This window comes from Pinus tabuliformis, chromosome 3_1 (genome assembly GCF_031772625.1).
Source record: "Pinus tabuliformis cultivar Carrire ecotype Pingquan chromosome 3_1, CPIR1, whole genome shotgun sequence".
NCBI lineage: Eukaryota > Viridiplantae > Streptophyta > Pinopsida > Pinales > Pinaceae > Pinus > Pinus tabuliformis.
Genome location: NC_142301.1, coordinates 320,025,711 through 320,044,778, shown reverse-complemented (window position 1 = coordinate 320,044,778; position 19,068 = coordinate 320,025,711). Strand labels below are relative to the sequence as shown.

Genomic DNA, 19,068 nt, shown 5'->3' with positions numbered 1-19,068 from the left:
CTCGTTCTATCAATTTGAGGTTCTGTTAAAATCTCTTTGTGGTGATTCATCAGGTGTTGTGGGGAAAAGTATCCGATGCGGATGACACTAACCCTTCTAAAGGTGACAGTCTTTAGCAACAACTGAATGATAAAGTTTTCATGTTCCACTTTATGAAAGTACAGAGAGAATAGTAAGAAGGTCAACCAACCTGGTGTCTTGCGCTTAGTCGATCCTTGTCCTTCTCTCTTTGTATCCTGCTCCCAACTCTTTGCTCTCCTAGCCGATCCAGCTACATACAGATCCTGCACAAAACAAGAGAGCGAACTACAAGATACATGTACTCATAACTGAAGCATGGATTAGGGTGCATCAAATATACATGTAAACACAAAGCATCTATGTAAAACAAGTATATAGGAGAACATGCAAACTTTATTGATAGAAAGTAACAGGGTTCCAGAGGAAGTTACAACCAATGATGTTGGATCCAATCCAGCAGCACTTCCTCGGCAGCAAGAACTCTCCTCTTCACCTCTAGTAAAACAATCACCCAATAATCCTGGCGGTATACCAACAGCACCTCCTTGCTTATACAAAATTCCAGCCCTCTTTAGACCTCATAGAAGAGCTCTATATATAGGAGAGAAGAAGAGAGGATGAGTCAGCTTGAGACTGACATGAAGCTGCCTTGTGTCCTCTCCCTCTTCAGTTAATCTTCAGTTCTTGAATCCACTTGGAGATCCTTGCTTACACATGGTGATCAAGTACCTCTTACTCATCACAAGGCGAATCTGATGAACCAAGTGTTAGTTTGGAAGCTTCCTGGGCAGTTGACACCTTGCAGGATGACTGTGCCACTTGGCCAATCTCGCCCAGCGCAGATAGCCTTCATTACTTTTGACTTCCAGCGCAGGTACAGAGTGGGACAGTTGCATTACAGCGCAGAAGCTCAGTTAAGCAGCTGACATGATCCAAAATAAGCCTGTTTTGAAGTGTTTTCAGGTGGAGAACTGATTGGAAGTGCTGTTGTTTGATGACCTTGTTCTTTTAGGGGTAAGAACAACATGTTTAGGGACTGAGGATCCCTGTAATTATCGACATTTCATGCTCCATGCTGCGAGGCACAAAAATGTCTATAACAGTTGCCCCCTAAAGTATGAGGCCGTTTATCGGGTGAAATGCTTTATCTAGAGGGTCCGAAGTTCATTCCAGTGCTGAGGAGGCGCCCTGTAATACAATACAATACAATACATTATTTTTCATTCTATTTTCATGATCTAGCTGAGGCGGGCATTCCCATGCTCAGCTTTTATAAATACATTTTGGTACATATGACAGACGATCGTCTGAAGGTAGACTAATAATTTTCTGCTGAAATTATCATCCTTTGAATAGGATGATCATCTGCTGCAATGATGTACATGGCAAATGCTTTTATATTTCCTGAATATATATCGTAGCCCGGATGGATGAAACTAGATCCGGGGTCTTCAAACTCGTTCGATCTTCACTCTAAGTACAAGTCGATCCATGTGAGAATTGCGCTGAAGTCGAACATGGAAAGACATCGCTTGATTACCAGTCGATGATGAAAAACCGTTAACAAGCGCGAGAGGAATCACCGATAATGATAATGACCCTCAAGGTACTGCAGTACAATTCGCGTGGCGTGAATAAAGGACTTGGCGTCGAACGCCACGCAAAATCTTCTGGTCGAAGGTCATTGATGTATACCTGTCGCCGGAAGTGAGAAACTTGCCATTGAGGCATGCAAGCTTCAAAGTACTGATGGGGTTGTTCCTAGATCAACTTATTGGATAATGAGCTGAAGTCGACAAGAAGCGATCCGTCAAAGGAGGGCCTTAATGAATCCCACATCAATGACACGGAACGGAGCTAATGATTTTAGTGGAGGTGAAAACAAACTGTGACATATGATTCAGGGTGGCGATCATGAATGGATGAAGGATAATGTATGGCAGTGGATGGGACACGGTTGACACTTTCAGAATGACCCCTCTTGAACATATAACGACACTGATGCGATGGATCGGTAGCATTACCCCAAATGTGGATGGTTTGGCGAGGACCATGGCGATGAGACCGGTGAATGAAACAACCCAACCCGATGTGGTACGGAGGAAAAGTGTCATGTTCAAGAGTGACTTGCTACCTTTAAACTTTGATGTTCTCCCAATTTTTCCCCAGTCATTTCTGACCAGTACCTCTTTATTTTTGTCAAGCTTGAGGAGGATAACATATGCTTGTTCTATAACCTGCCCTTCGGGCAAGCCCATCGCTATGATTTAACGAGCCTAGCGATAGGGAAACTCGTTCTCGTCTAAAGACAAGTTTGTCGCTATTTAATCATTTTAACGAGTCTAACGACAAAGAAAACTCGGTCCTTTTCATTTTTAGAGAGTCTAAAAAGGTACAGAAAGTTAACTCCATAATTCCTTTTTCGTCAGCAAATCCCTTAAGTCCGAAAAAATATAAAACAATACAGAAGGGATGGCTGTTCGGTACTTTTAACGAGCCGAACAAGACAAGCGCTCGATCCTTTTGTGCAATAATCCCTCAGGTCCAAAAAGATTAAAATTTAGAGGAGGGATAGCGTTCCGGTCATTTAACGAGCTGGAAGGCCAAAACTCGGCAAACTTTTCATATTTTACGAGTCAGTGAAAAGAGCTGAAAGAAGACTCGTCTTTTGAGGAACGAGTGATAAACAGGGATAGCTACAGATTCCAGGTACAGGTTGGAATTTTCCAATCACGGCAGTGTCACAAGGATGGCTAGGTGAAATCACTCTTCGCAGCTGTTTCTCAAAAGAGGTAAACACACAAATGGAAGTGAATGATCGACCAAATGAACAGTGGAGGTGATGGATGAAAACACGATCAAGGTTCTTATGGCTGATGAATTTACGATCTCAAAAGGTCATTTACCGGTTCATTTTTTCCATGAGCTTGAACTCTGGGGGAAACTTTTGCTCACACTTTTCTATTTTTTAACGAGCTTAAATTCAGGCCTAAAACTGCTCGGATTTGCGTTTATTTTTTAACGAGCATGAACTATATGCTAAAACTGCTCGATATACCAGTCATTTGAAGAACGCCTCTCGTAAGGACCAATTTTTATAGAGCTTATGCCTTACCACAGCTGTGCTCACTTTTGGCAAATTTTACTTCTGCCCCACAGGCTTTCTTTCATGCAAGTTCGGAAACGGCTAATCTTAAAACCAGATAAATAACCGCCCCTAGCTTGCACTCCAGAAAGTTTGCATGCCCCTAGGTATAGGATAGAATTTCGAGGCTGCCCCTCCTCTCCCCTACTTCTGTTTTTCTTTGGGTGTTCTTACTTATTTGTCATCTTGCTAATCTAATGTTAACGATACTTGTCTTCTCGTTATTTTAAGGGGTCTTACGCAGTACTCAGACTTCCTGTCGGCCCACTTTGAACAAACAGCTATTTGTGACAATAGAAGAACACTACTCAAAGATAAAACATTGGTATTATTGAGGGAGGCTTGCCTCTTTCTTATTATCCGAAGAGTGGTTCTATTCGCTGCCGCAAATCCATCTCTTTCTTCGGCGGTGTCTATCATTGGGTTGTCCAAAGATGGTTACCCTCTGTTACAACAATACGGTCTCCTTCTTAGTTGACTGCCCCTGCTTATCCTTCAAAACATATGTTTCGATGGGCGAGGCTTGAATTTAAAGATGGTGACTACTTGTTACAATAAGGGAATTCCTACTTGGGCATTGCCCACTTTTTTAGACAAAGGTGAATGATTCCCAAACACATAACTTTAACAAAAGATCATTATTCCAGAACAACCCCACTTCCTTCGGACGGGGTACGGACTAGTCATGTTCTTCTGCGGAAATTCTTCCTTATACCCGGAGTTTCTTCTGCCCGAAGCAGACCAGGGTGCATGCCCCCTGGGTCCTAGTCTTTCTTTCCGAATTACTCGCGCTCATCGGGAAGGAGGACTAGGGGCGGAGGCGAATCTTGAGTGAACAGACCATTTAGGATTGGTATTTGACTATTTGCGATGCGAGATCCCGGAAATGAAAGTTGGTCTACGAGCTTGACCACCCTTCCTTCGTGCGGAAAACACATTACTCTAAAGAGTGAGGAGACTATCGCTCCCATGCAATAAATATAGTCGCGTCCAAGGAGTAGGTTATAATCCAAGGGTCCTTGAACTACCAACACGTTCATCCTGACGGTCTTCCCTTTCAATGTAACAGGTACATCGGGGAGGATCCCTAATGGTCGACTGGTTCCTTTATCAAAACCTGAGAGATTTCTCAACTCAGGTAAAAGCGCTGGGGAACCCAGTGCTTTCCAAGCAACAGAGGAAAGGATACTCACAGACGCTCCTTCATCAATGATAGTACCAGCCATAATCATTCTATAGATCTGGACAATGATTCTGAATGGAACACTGGCTGGTAACCGGGGTCTGCCTAGTTGATTCCAATCAAAGGATACAACCAGGTTGCTTGGTGGTGGGACCGAATATACGGCCGGATACGACTCTGATGATGTTCCTTCCTGCGATAAAGGAATGGGCGCATTGCCCTGATGCTCATCTGAGTCGGTGCTGATGAAAAGAACCTGGATGGTGTCATCCTTGTTCTCATCAGTGAGGGTGTCGCATGAAGATGACTCTTCGGCGACGGTGTCATTTGAAGACGGGTCTTCAATGACGGGGTCATTGGACGATAGAACCTCTGAAGGAAGAACCGGGCCGACTGCCGTATCGGCCTTTAGATTTTCGTCTGGTCTAGATTCGGTAGGTTCATTCTCAATGACCGACACTTCAGCTGACCACCTGAGTGGTTCAACTGGATTTTCAACTATCGAGGGATTAGGCGCGAGTTTTCGGCATCCAGGAGGAAGTTGCACCGGTGACACCGGGCGATCTTCCAAAACTCTCTTGGCCTCATCTAAGAATGGACATTTGTGGATGGCATGATGACCTTCACACAATAGACAGGGTGATCTTGGTCCCCTTCTTCGTCCTTCACTCTCGCTAGTTGACGGAATGCAATCAACTTGACAACCAGAGGTTGATGCTACCGGATTGTGCAACCTTGGGGACCAGTCCCTTAGTATCCGGGGAATACAAGGACAATCACGATGGAAGTGGATCCCTTTGCAAATGACACATGGCGTTTTAGGCCCGGTCGGTGCAGTGTGTGGGTTTTTGTCAGCTTTCTTCTGCTTGCCCCCAGTCGCCTTCGCCAGAGGCTCCTTCTGCTTCTTTTCTCTCTTCTTCTTTTCCTTCTTCTCCTTGGGAGGCTGACTTTTGCCAGCTCTACCTTGCGAAGATGAAGGATCAGAGGAAGTATCACAAGAAGTGGAAGGCTGGTGGGTAGTTCTAGATTGTTCTGACTGTTGATTCGAATGCTCAGGATTAGTGGCGATCTGGACTACATTAGTTGAAAAGAGCCATACAGGGAGGCCGATTGTCAATCCTGGAAGCGACAATGTAGCCATATGAGGCGCACCAACATCTCCCCAAGAGGAGAAGGGATTTGGATTTCCGCCAAGGTTACTTCCTTGGTTGGTAGGCTCCATACTTTTCAACTGAAAGATCAACGTGGGAATAACAGGTGATTATGTTCCGCTTTAAAATAAATTTTATTTACGACGCTTTTAGACACAAACTTGCTTTTTCATGTTTTAAGAGTCGAGAAAAAGCTAAAGATGACTCTAGTCGCCTTCGATGTATTAACGAGCCCGAAGTGACAAATGCTCGGTTGGACCTTTTCAGTTATAGAGTTTGAAAAGGGCCAAAAGAAACTGCTCTGGAGATCTAGGCAGAGGGTGTGCCAAACCTTTCGCGAAACCACAGAATACGTTTTACGGTACGGGTGGTCGATCTTCGTGAATGCTGTGTTCACTGCATCGCGATCAGTAGGGCGGCCGACATGGTTTCCTAAGGATAAAGGATAAAAGCCTATAGGGGTCTCCCAATATACGCAACGGTACGCGGGAGCTCAAGTCCGTGTTAGTGCCACCGACTCTCAGGAGGAATCACCCACCTTCGTAGAGATCGACAGTCACTATGTTTAACGACGCCGGAACACGTCTCTACCTAGACCTCTAGATGTTTGCGTTAAATTCCAAAGCGTTGTTATGTAAATTGAGTTTATTTTAATGTTGATCTTTCTTAACAGTTTGCCTTTCAGGTTCGCCACGAGATGTATATATACAACTTCCTATATGCAATCTAAGAATGAGAAGCAAATCTTTTCAATCTTTCAACTTTTGAAAACCTTAATCTACTTGAGGGAAAAGAAAGACACAACTTTTTCCACAGATCAAAGAACACACACTAAAATGCACATTTTCCTAAATCGTCAAGCACACAGTCAAATGCAAAATGCACAATGCATGTATTTCTTTTCGTTATCCTTAATGTTGATGCTAACAAAAGGAAACTGTTGTATGATTTTTGAATCAACTTTCAAGTAGAAATAAACAAGTTTGTCCACAATCAAAAAGACACCTTATGATAGACTTGTTTAAACACAGGAAAAGTATAGATTCAAACCATAAAAGTGAAAAGCAAACAAACTCAAACAGCCATGAACAGTAATAAAACTAGCTCATAAGATCACAAAGACACTTTTACAGTTCAGGATCTAAGAGGTCACAGCTATACTGGTTCGCTTTTCACAATGGGAAACTGTAACTGAAGTAAGAAATACTGAAAGAACATTCACAGTTTCATCACACAACTGAGGCGGAATAAAGTCAAGGAGAAGTGGTCTACAGCAAATACAATGACCAGCAAGCAATCAGCCAAAAACAAGTGCAAACAGGGCCAAGACACAATAGGAAGACTGAGCAAGACAAGGGCTAACTGGACCAGCGCAGGTTCTAGTCTGCCAATCTCACTCTCAGCGCAGTTCCCGAAGGGAGCACCTGCGCTGTAATGCAGACTGCCTGTGGATAGCCTGCACTGACTTACGAGAGTTACGTCTGCTAAGAATTCCGGGTCATAAAAAGCTCAAAAATGCACTGTATTTGCTGAAATAAAAAGCTATAGGTCAAGTACAGGCTAAGGGATGATCAAGAGGATAAAGATCTATCACAAAGAGTAAAGATTCATCTGTAGATTAGCTCTTTAAATCTTGAATTTGCTCAGCAAAGGAGCAAGAGTAGCAGTCCCTCTACTTCGCTTTTGATATAGTCAAAAGCTTTTCGATTTGGTACTCTTTTCTTCAAGAAATGAATAGCAAAATACTACAAACAACAACAAGATACTAGGCTCCCCAGTGGAGTCGCCAGTTTGTTGTGGGGAAAAGTATCCGATGCGGATGACACTAACCCTTCTAAAGGTGACAGTCTTTAGCAACAACTGAATGATAAAGTTTTCATGTTCCACTTTATGAAAGTACAGAGAGAATAGTAAGAAGGTCAACCAACCTGGTGTCTTGCGCTTAGTCGATCCTTGTCCTTCTCTCTTTGTATCCTGCTCCCAGCTCTTTGCTCTCCTAGCCGATCCAGCTACATACAGATCCTGCACAAAACAAGAGAGCGAACTACAAGATACATGTACTCATAACTGAAGCATGGATTAGGGTGCATCAAATATACATGTAAACACAAAGCATCTATGTAAAACAAGTATATAGGAGAACATGCAAACTTTATTGATAGAAAGTAACAGGGTTCCAGAGGAAGTTACAACCAATGATGTTGGATCCAATCCAGCAACACTTCCTCGGCAGCAAGAACTCTCCTCTTCACCTCTAGTAAAACAATCACCCAATAATCCTGGCGGTATACCAACAGCACCTCCTTGCTTATACAAAATTCCAGCCCTCTTTAGACCTCATAGAAGAGCTCTATATATAGGAGAGAAGAAGAGAGGATGAGTCAGCTTGAGACTGACATGACGCTGCCTTGTGTCCTCTCCCTCTTCAGTTAATCTTCAGTTCTTGAGTCCACTTGGAGATCCTTGCTTACACATGGTGATCAAGTACCTCTTACTCATCACAAGGCAAATCTGATGAACCAAGTGTCAGTTTGGAAGCTTCCTGGGCAGTTGACACCTTGCAGGATGACTGTGCCACTTGGCCAATCTCGCCCAGCGCAGATAGCCTTCATTACTTTTGACTTCCAGCGCAGGTACAGAGTGGGACAGTTGCATTACAGCGCAGAAGCTCAGTTAAGCAGCTGACATGATCCAAAATAAGCCTGTTTTGAAGTGTTTTCAGGTGGAGAACTGATTGGAAGTGCTGTTGTTTGATCACCTTGTTCTTTTAGGGGTAAGAACAACATGTTTAGGGACTGAGGATCCCTGTAATTATCGACATTTCATGCTCCATGCTGCGAGGCACAAAAATGTCTATAACATCAGGACTTGTTCAATCTCGTTCTGCTCTACCACTCTTTCCCCGTTCTTGTCTTTTATCGATAGGATCCTGTTTCCCTGCCTGTGCTTGATCATAGCCTGGTGGAAGAATTTAGTGTTTCTTTCCCCCTCCCTTAGCCACTTTATCCTAGATTTTTGGCGCCATAGGATCTCCTCTTGCTTTCGTCTCTCTTCCAATCTGCCAAGGATTACCCCCTCCCTGTTTATGCTTTCCTCTGTTCTTCCTTCCAAAATTATCTTCTGCTGGAGATCTGCCATTTCCCCTTCTAGTTTTTGTTTATCTTCCAGAATGTTGCCAAATTCCTCCTTGTTCCATTTTTTTATTTTGCCTTTCAGCTCTTTCAACTTTAGCTGGAATGTGTGCATTCTACATCTGCCCTGACTAGTACATTGTTTCCACCAGTCCTCTACTTTCTTGATGAACTCAGGGTCCCTTAACCAAAAAGCTTCAAATCTGAAAGGCCTTTTCCCCTGAATCCTCTTTATATCAACCTCTAATCGGATCGGCCAGTGGTCAGATCCCAGAGATGGAATGATCTTGGCCTCCACAAAAACATCTTTGTTCATGATGGCTTCAGAAACTAAGAATCTATCCAATCTAGATGCAATTTGGTTTTTTCCTCCCCTTCTGTTATTCCAAGTGTATGTCCCATTAATGGTCTGGATATCAACAAGCCTAAGTTCCTCTATCATATCGTTGAAGCTGTCCATGAAGTGATCCCTCCTCCTAATCCCTCCTTTTTTCTCTTCCAAGGATCTGATCAAGTTAAAGTCTCCACCAATGATCCAAGCAGCTTCAGGGTAAAGTCTACGGACTGATTTGAGACTGTTTATGAACTGCTCCTTTTTCCCAGGGGAAGGGGGGCCGTAGACCCCTGAAATAACCACCTGTTGTTTGGTTCCTACTATCCTACCCAGCCCAGTAAGGGTTCCGCTCATGCTGGACCAGTTATCTATGATGATTTCATTGGGGTTCCACAGGACTGCAATACCTCCTGCAGAACCGATTGCATCTTGCCCAATCACTTGATATTGTAATCTGCTTTTTTCTATTATTTGTTCAAGCTGTTGAACCGAAATCTTTGTTTCCTGTAAGATCATAATACTAGGTTTCTCTTTTTTCAACTTATCCTTCATATACCTTTGTTTACCTCTACTATTCAAACCCCTAATATTCCAACTGATAACTATCATTTAAAACTTTTTGTATGAGGGGAAGAATACCTCCGACAGAGGTATCACCTTACCTGAGTTTATCAATATTTCTCCCACCGTCTGGATAGTTTCACTCATTGTTTTCCGGCCTCTTTTTCTGCTGTTTTTGCCAGAGCTGCCCATTCCTTTATCTTCATTCCCCTGCTCACTTTCTATCATAGCTGGTTTATCCGGGGGCTCTCCTTTTTTCTCCTTGTATTTCTGAAATACTTCCTTATACAGTTGTTTTTGTTTTTCAGGTATGAACCTGCTATCCAGATACTTCCATTCCTGGAGTAACCTTCTCATGATTTTCTCCTCTTCTGCTTCATTTTCAGGCGGGTTTTCCACTTCCATCTGAGATTCCAGTTCTGTTTCTATTGACTTCTCCTCCGGTTTTTCTCTACTTGTTTTGCTTATATTTGTTTCTTTTTCTTTCTCCTCTCCAGCTATTTCCATGGGGGTGTTTTCCGGGTCCTCATCATCTTCCAGGTTTATTTCATATTCTTCATTTTCGCTCTGCAGTACCTTAAATTTGTTTTGATTTCTTGTTTGGCTGGGTTGCTTCTGAGGTTGGGTCTTTGGTCCCACTTTATTCTGCCTCTTTTTCCTTACTACCTGCTGAAAGCCTCTCTCCGGATCCTCCATTCTCTCAGTGGTTCTCTGTTGATCCGCTTGACTTTTCTTGGACTCTTCCTCTTTATTCAGAGGGCATTGCCTGTATAAGTGGCCATATTCATGGCATATGCGGCATCGGAAAGGGATATGTTCGTAATCAATTGGCTGCTTCCAGATTTCATCATGATACTCTACTTCGACATTTTCCGGGAGGGGGTCTGCCAGATTTATGTATACACAGATTCTCGCATAAGCATTATATTTACCTCGTTTCGTAGCCTCTGCAATTTTGACAAAGCTCCCAATCGTGTTGCCTATTCCCTCCAGAATTTCAGGGTCCCAGAACTCATCAGGAAGCCCAAACAGTCTGACCCAGACTGGTGCATCAAGCATTTTCTCCTTTTCAGGGTTGTATCTCTCTTCCCAATATTTCATGAACAGGCCTGCATTGTTCAAGAAATATGGTCCCTCCTCAAAGATCCTGTTCTTATCTTCCAGATTGGAGAAGATTGCTGTGAAAAAACCTTGGGCTCCAAGCTTGAGATCTACCTGTCCCCTAGGTCTCCATCTCTGATCAATCCATCTGTAGAGTTCCCGCTCAGAAGGCCAATACCCAACAAATCTACATATTAAGGCATGGTCTCGCATGTAACAGTTATAATCCTCCAATTTGTTGTTGGGAACAACATACCTTGGCTGTTTTTGAGCCCTAGGTAGACATTTTCCTCTCATTCTTTTCTGCCACAGGTTGCCCATTACTGGGGCATGACTTTCCTTCTCAGTGTGCTGCTCTCCTCCTGTGCTCGTCTCACCTATTACCACATTTTTGAAGGAGGGGATCTCTCCCCCCCCCCCTTGGCTCTCCCATGTCGCTCAGGGCGTTTTCAGGGGTTTAGAATCCCGTTTGCCGTTGATATCTCTTAAACCAACCCGTGCCTGCAATCTGGGGTTCACTGTCCCAGCGGATCTGAGAGCTCTTACCACCGTCTAAACCCTTCTGCAACCACTGTCAGCGTTGTCCGTTTGCGCCGAAGGGCCCGAGTACTTTCTCTTTGAGACCGTTTTTTCTTTGTTTACTCTCATTTTAGACTAGCTAGTCTTCTGGGACATTGTTTGGCATTGACTCAAACCCACTTCCCAGCTTTGGCGGATGAGACAATTTTCACTTTCCCTAGATCATTTGTTTGCAGAAGTTCTTAAATTTCTAGTCACATTATCACGTTTAAATGCATTTCTGGCTGATTCGATTTTCCCCGGATTGAAACAACGAATTTTAAAATTTTCCCTCATAATTGTAGTTACATGTAGTCTGAGATGCACCTTTTATTTCAAGCCATGTTGCCTCTCGTTGACATATATTGTTGTTTGCAAAAAACCAAAAGAAATTATTCAAGAAAATATGGATTTAAAAAACTTTCATAGTATTTCTTTAATCGACTTGAATGGTCAAATCTTGAATCTGCATCCTTTACATGTGGGCCTGTGTCCGTTACACAAAAATCGAAATGTCAGCAAGTCTTCGTCGAGTATCATCTGGTCACCACTGTTTTCATTCCACTAACAACAGCGGCCTTCAATGATGCTGAGAAAAATCTAAGCCTTGCACGTGGTTGAGAGCGTATGCTATCTACCACTCATTCCGGTTGGAGAGGAAGATTTCCTTCAAAATAATTCTGACAAACCAAGACCGGCGCAATGCCCTGTCGGCGGTGGCATTCACCGTCTGAATCAGTGAATGACGGAGAAGAAAAAAAGGAAGAGAATTAGAGTTGGAAATGGCGGTTTTTCAAATCCTCACGCCACAACAACCAGCTATAAAAGCCCTGACCCAGGGGTCCATCAGTTTCAGGACATTATACGCTTCTCTTACTCTTACTGCACCTGTTCTTTCTGTTCCTCCTGCCACTATATTCAGATCAGATGGTCGACGCAGCTCGTGTCGTGAGAAAGCTTCGGGATACCTTTTCCTCCGGCCGGACAAGAACTGGAAAGGGCCTCTCAACCCGCATATTTAATGACAATCAACTATTCGTTTAAGTTTTGAAAAATTACCATTAAGGACAAGAACTGGAAAGGGCCTCTCAACCAGCATATTTAATGACAATCAACTATTCGTTTAAGTGTTGAAAAATTACCATTAAAAATTAAAACATCCAAATCCTAAGATCTTTAAAATACACGGAAAGAAAATCACAGAACCGTTCTTTTAAAATTTGTAACAAATAATTACCACCTAAAAATAAAATATCGAAATCCTAAAATCTTTAAAATACGCGGAAAGAAAATCACACACGTGTTCAAACATTGTGTTCTATGTTTTTCTATATGTTTTTGTAGAAACAGTGACTGCCTACAAAGAGTCAAACAGATTCGGTATCAGGGAAAGCCGCCTAGGACCGGAGCATGTCCTGAACTTCGTCGAAATATCCTGGAATTTTACAGTGAGGAAAAAGGTTCTCTTTTCTGAATCTGTAATCGATAGAAAAATGTTATATATCATTAAATGAATATTAAAATTGAAATTTCATATAAGAATGGTTGGAGATAAATTAGCAATAAAAAATGACCTGATTAAAATTGGAATGTTGAAGACGATTCAATTACAAGTTCAATCAATGTCTTATGATTAGACCCACAGACGACCCGACTCTACAATTGGGTTAAGGATTGGGCGGAGTGAGTGATGAGCCTCTATTTATATGTCGCCCCCAAGCGCCATATATCCTCACAAAAGAAAAGGTCATGTGTGCCTCCACTGCCTTAAGCTTTTGTGTTTTCTTTCTTTTGGTTTGTTTTCTCCGTTGTGCTATACTATAATTATTAGCGGAAGGAACCAGAATATCTGATAGCTTCAGGTGCAGGTGAGCCTCTGTCGCTGTCATACGCTGGACTTCTAAACACAACCATCTCGCAGTAGGTGTGGACAAGAGTGATTTTCTTCTTATGGTTGTAAACTCCGGTGCTGGGATAATTATCTTGAAGGTCGCGAGATCGATTCCTCTTGGATTAATTATCTTGAAGGTCGCGAGATCGAATCCTCTTGGGCGGGAAGAAAACAAATATGGCAAACACAACCGCGCACAACTGTGTCAAATTGATGAAGACAACATCCAACGGAGTATGGCAGGGCGACAATCCCATGCATTTTGCGTTACCGTTGCTCATTGTTCAGATTTGTGTTGTGCTTTTCGTCACCAGAACGCTGGCTTTTCTCTTCAAGCCCCTGAGGCAGCCTCGCGTCATAGCTGAAATCATTGTAAGTTCTCTCCCAGCTAATGTTTTCAATTTTCCAATGTCTTTTGCTGAATTTTCTTTTCCCGAAATGGCATGAATTTTCTACAAGCTTAAACACTGTTAATTTTCAGTTTCGATTCAAACACTTGCGTTTAATCCTGTTATTTAACTTCGATGAGACATGGGTTTCTCCTTTTTACCTGGTGCGTTAAAAGGAATTTCTTCGTCAAAGAGATTTGAGAACAATGAAATCAGGGAGATCATGTGTTATGTGTTAATTAGCAATATAAACTATATACTACGGCCTCTCACATTTTTTAAGAGAATGTGGTCTAATTGTTAAAAGTTAGGGGGAGAGGTTTGATTCTCAATTAGAGGTTTGATTCTCAAAAGTATAGTGGTCCAATCCAGGGCGATTTCTTCCGTTAAAAAAATTACCTCTTCACAGGTTCTTAACAAGACTTTATAAAACCCATTAGCCAAAATCCTCGACTTGAAGTGATCTACATCTTGTTCTCTATAGCTACATTTCTAGCTTTAGCTTACAGTAAAATTACTATCACTTGTTTTCAATTTGTTCTGATAACCTGAAAGAGATCTTCCCTTCAATATCGCTCGGAGCGTCCTGGTTTTCTCTTATTTTTCTATTCAAATTTAGACTATTCTTTAATTTACTATTCCAAAGTCTTTCTATTCAAATTTAGATTACTCTTTAATTTACTATTCCAATGGCGGCTGAATGATTGGTTTCGTCAAAGGAATGCGTTAAATTTCTCGCCACTCATTTGGCCCGATGCACTTTAATTAGTCAGCCGTCCTAAATTTCTCCCCAAAATGGCATCACACGAGAAACTAGTTCGAAAACACGATCCGGAGCAATTGAGCGGCCAGTCAATGGTTTTAACTTTTGAAAATTCCGATTCTTTCGGCAAATAACTAAGGTACACCATTTTACTGGAACTTCAGTGTCATAGGCAAACAAGGAGAATTAACCGTTGCATAACAAAATATTGTAGATAGAATTACTCTTAAATTCCGAAGCTTTTCATTTGTTACTATATATCGGATTAACATCACCGATTCTGATTCCTGAATGTTTTTCCTCCATGCCGCTACAAGTTTGATTGACTTGAGAATTTCAAGTGTAAATTTTATGACTTCTCTGTCTTGGCTGTCCATACAGGGTGGAGTTCTTCTTGGGCCTTCTCTTCTAGGGCGCAGTGATGCCTACATGGATACGATTTTCCCAAAAAGTAGCACCCCTGTACTTGAAACTGTAGCAAATATTGGTCTTCTATTCTTTCTCTTTTTGGTTGGGCTGGAAATGGATTTCCAAGCGATTAAACGAACTGGAAGGAAGGCCTTAACAATTGCAGTGGCTGGAATTACTTTACCGTTTTTGGCCGGGATCGGGGTTGCTTATGTTCTCAGGGCATCAATTTCTAAGGATGTGGGCTATGGACAGTTCCTTGTTTTTATGGGTGTATCGTTGTCTATCACTGCATTCCCAGTGCTTGCTAGGATGCTTGCAGAGCTCAAGCTTCTAACCACCGATGTGGGGCAGATTGCCATGGCCGCAGCTGCTGTCAACGACGTGGTTGCTTGGGTTCTTCTGGCCCTTGCTGTAGCTCTTTCCGGGGCAAACAAAAGCCCTCTAGTATCAGTCTATGTTTTGCTATGTGGCTTAACATTTGTGGTATTCATGATGGTGGTGGTAAAGCCGGTAATGAGCTGGATTGCCCAGCGTTCACCTGAAAACGAACCAGTGAACGAAACATTCGTTTGCATTACTCTGGCGGGAGTCTTAGCAGCTGGATTCGCCACAGATGTAATTGGCATTCACTCAATCTTCGGAGCTTTTGTGTTTGGTTTGACGATTCCCAGAGACGGCCCATTAGCAGGAATTCTTACTGAAAAGATTGAGGACTTTGTATCGAGCTTGCTGCTCCCACTGTATTTTGCGTCCAGTGGTTTGAAGACTAATGTAACAGCGATCCATGGAAGCACGAGTTGGGGTCTGCTAATTTTGGTTATCGTGACTGCTTGTGCTGGCAAGATTCTGGGCACGTTTTTTGTTGCGATTGCCCACAAAGTGCCTTGTCGAGAAGCTATGACCCTGGGATTCTTGATGAATACCAAAGGATTGGTGGAGTTGATAGTCCTCAACATTGGGAAGGATCTGAAGGTAAAACCCAAATTACATACAAATCTTAAATTCATTTTGAAAGAATTGATTTGGATAGCCTGTTTAACTTGATTGGGATGTTCGGCTTTCTTTTTCAGGTTCTGAATGACCAAGTTTTTGCTATCTTGGTTCTGATGGCTCTGTTCACAACATTCATTACAACCCCTTTGGTAATGGCCATATACAAACCAGCAAGGAAGGCGACCCCATACAAGCACAGAAAGATACAGAGAGAGGGGCCAGAGGACGAGCTCAGAATCATGGCCTGTCTGCACGGTACGAGGACCATACCGGCGATGATAAACTTGATAGAGGCCTCCAGAGGGATTCAAAAGTCTGCGCTGCGCCTTTACATCATGCACCTAGTGGAGCTGTCGGAGAGGCCTTCTGCCATCATGATGGTTTACAAGGCCATGAAAAACGGGCTCCCCTTCTGGAACCGCAACCGTTCTCAACAAGACCAGATAGTGGTTGCGTTCAAGGCGTATCGGCAATTGAGCAAGGTAACGGTCAAGCCCATGGTTGCCATCTCTCCGATCCAGGACATGCACGAGGACATCTGCAACATTGCGGATCAGAAGCGGATTGCCATGATCATACTCCCCTTCCACAAATACCAGCGAGTCGACGGCGTCCTGGAATCTGTGAGCCCGGGATTCGGGAATGTGAACCAGAGGGTATTGAAGCACGCACCATGCTCGGTGGGCATCCTGGTGGACAGGGGCCGACTGGGGTGTCAGTCCCAGCTTGGGCCTGCGGACATAGATCACCACGTTGCGGTGCTCTTCTTTGGAGGCCCTGATGATCGAGAGGCTCTGGTGTTAGGAAGAAGAATGGCGGAGCACCCTGGCATTAAGCTGACGGTAATAAGGTTCGTGAGACCCACCGAATTCGAACACAGCGCCATTAACCTCACTCCGCTGCCGCCCAACGAGAACGAGAGGCACCCACGAGTGTACAAGTTTTCGACTGCAGAAATGAATAGAGAGCAGGAAAAGAGACTGGACGAGGAAGCCTTGAAATTGAGATTAAATAACAACGTGTCGAATACCATGGAATCCCCTGGGCGCAATGGCGTGGACGGCAATGCAATTAGCAAGTTGATCGGGTATGAAGAGCGGGAGACTAGTAACGCGGTGGAGTCGGTGTTGGCAATCGCGAAGAGCAAAAGATATCACATGTTTATGGTGGGGAGGGGTCGTTTTCCACCCCCTCTGGTGGCAGACTTGGCGGATCGTCCTGCGGAGTGTCCGGAATTGGGTCCCATTGGGGATCTCCTTGCGTCTTCCGCCGTCCCAGTCTCCGCATCAGTGTTGGTGATTCAGCAACACGATGTGATTCATAAGAATGAGGTGCCCTTCACCAAAACAGGGGAGTCAACTTCCTTGAGCATATCATTGGCCCCGTCTATCGACCTCGGTAGCAGCCACTCCACGACAGCTTGAACGAGAAGTTGTGATGATAGTTGAGACGGTTAGTTTAAGGGATTTATGCCCGGTCCGTAAGTATCACGGTGGCAGATCTGGCCTAGACAGGAGGGCTGTAGGGGTTTCGCTTTTACTAGCTCCCTCTCTCTCTCCATGTCTACATATTTTCATCATACCCTGCTTGGTGCCCCATGGGGTAGCCTGAAAGACTACCTCTATATTTTTATCCTTTATTTACCCCTTGTGGAGGTCTCAGGGCTTGTAAGCAAAGGTCCGGGTTGGGCTGGCCCTTTTGGAAGGCCTTTATTTAGGGAAGATTTATATTTTTCAGAACCTTACTTATCATCCGGGTAAGATGGCCTTCATTTAGGAAGAGTTCTCTTATCAGAACCTGACTTATGATCCGGGTGAGATGACCTTCCTTGAGTAAGAGTTATTTTGTTCTTTTAGAAGAGTTCATATTTTACCTAAGATCCGGTAAGAAGGCCATAATTAAGGAAGAGTTTTTAATGTGGGGAAAATTAATATCCGGGTGACTTTTGATCATAGTGCTTTTTTCTCATATATATATATATATATATCAGTGTATATCAACACCATGATATAAATTAAATTTTTGATAAATAGGTGTAACTAATTGTTTAGATTTATTTTAATTCAGGATATATATATATATATATATATATATATATATATATATATATATATATATATATATATATATATAGTGATATAAATTAAATTTTTGATAAATATGTGTAACTAATTGTTTAGATTTATTTTAATTCAGGATTTATATATATATATATATATATCAGTGTATATCAACACAGTGATATAAATTAAATTTTTGATAAATATTTGTAACTAATTGTTTAGATTTATTTTAATTCAGGATTTATCAAGTCTCCGAGGGATCAATTTTCTGGAGATGCAATTTTTTTTTTTAAGTGTAAAATTTGAGCAAAAATTTGCACTTGAAAAGATTTGATCTTTTTATAGGGTGATCTATCCACAATTAAGATGGATGTAAACTCGTTTAATTATTAATAATTAATAATATAATAATTATTTTTATCATTTTATTATATATTATTTTTATTTTTAATTTAAATTTTATTGGTATGTAATTTCACTAAATCGAAATGTTTTAATTAATAATTAAAATTGATAATTTTATTTTTATTTTTTTAATTATGTGATTTGATCAAAATAAATTGTTTAAATAACATAACATAATAGGACATTATAACATCTCTTTCATACTTGGCTGGAGAATGTCTCTCAACGATTAAAAACGAATATATATATATATATATATATATATATATATATATATTGAAATGAGAGATGGTTTTTGCACTTGTTGTGTTGATGAGTCATGGTATGGTACATGGTATTGTAAAAAGGTTTATTGACAAGTTAATAATATCCACTATAAAGTGAGGTTGGTTACTCATGATTAAAAATCTTTTTATGTTGTAAGTATTTAGTTTTTATGTATTTATTAATAAAATTTAAATATGGTTATAAAAATATAATTATAATTTATATGGTTAAATAGATCTTAATTTATATCTTATATATTTCAATATGAAAGAGGGTTTAGATATATCTCAAAATAATTATAATCTTTTTGTTTTATATTTGATTAAAAATATATATTAAATTAAATTCAAATAAAATATTTATAAAATATTTTGATTGTGAAATGAGAGATGGGTTTTTGGCATGTGGTATTGATGAGCCATGATATTGGCTTATGGTATTATAACAAATCCAAGTTAATAATATCTATGATAAAATGGACGTAAATGCCCATGGTTAACAATATTGTTATATTGTAAATTATAGTAAGTATTAAAGTTTTTATGTTTTTATCAATAAAATTTAAATATAGTTACATAATCATTATTTTAATCTATAATGTAAAATGGATCATAACTTATATCTACTACTTATATGTTTTAATGTGATATGTATATTATGATTTTTTTTATTTAAAAAATTGTTGGTAAATTTATTAATAA

At 41.4% G+C, this 19,068-nt stretch overlaps 2 protein-coding genes across 2 annotated transcripts; one reads left to right on the top strand and one right to left on the bottom strand.

Moving 5' to 3' along the window:
- Positions 1-8,353: 8,353 nt before the first annotated feature.
- Positions 8,354-10,948, bottom strand: LOC149187069 (uncharacterized). Its single transcript, XM_089409543.1, has 2 exons — positions 9,605-10,948; positions 8,354-9,469 (listed from the first exon to the last, which is right to left on the bottom strand). Exons 1-2 carry the CDS (start codon positions 10,946-10,948, stop codon positions 8,354-8,356), a joined length of 2,460 nt encoding a protein of 819 aa, XP_089265669.1.
- A 1,984-nt stretch (positions 10,949-12,932) lies between these two features.
- Positions 12,933-17,554, top strand: LOC149187068 (cation/H(+) antiporter 19-like). The gene is made up of 3 exons (XM_089411277.1): positions 12,933-13,448; positions 14,610-15,611; positions 15,710-17,554. Exons 1-3 carry the CDS (start codon positions 13,254-13,256, stop codon positions 17,054-17,056), a joined length of 2,544 nt encoding a protein of 847 aa, XP_089267403.1. The 5' UTR covers positions 12,933-13,253; the 3' UTR covers positions 17,057-17,554.
- The last annotated feature ends 1,514 nt before the right edge of the window (positions 17,555-19,068 follow it).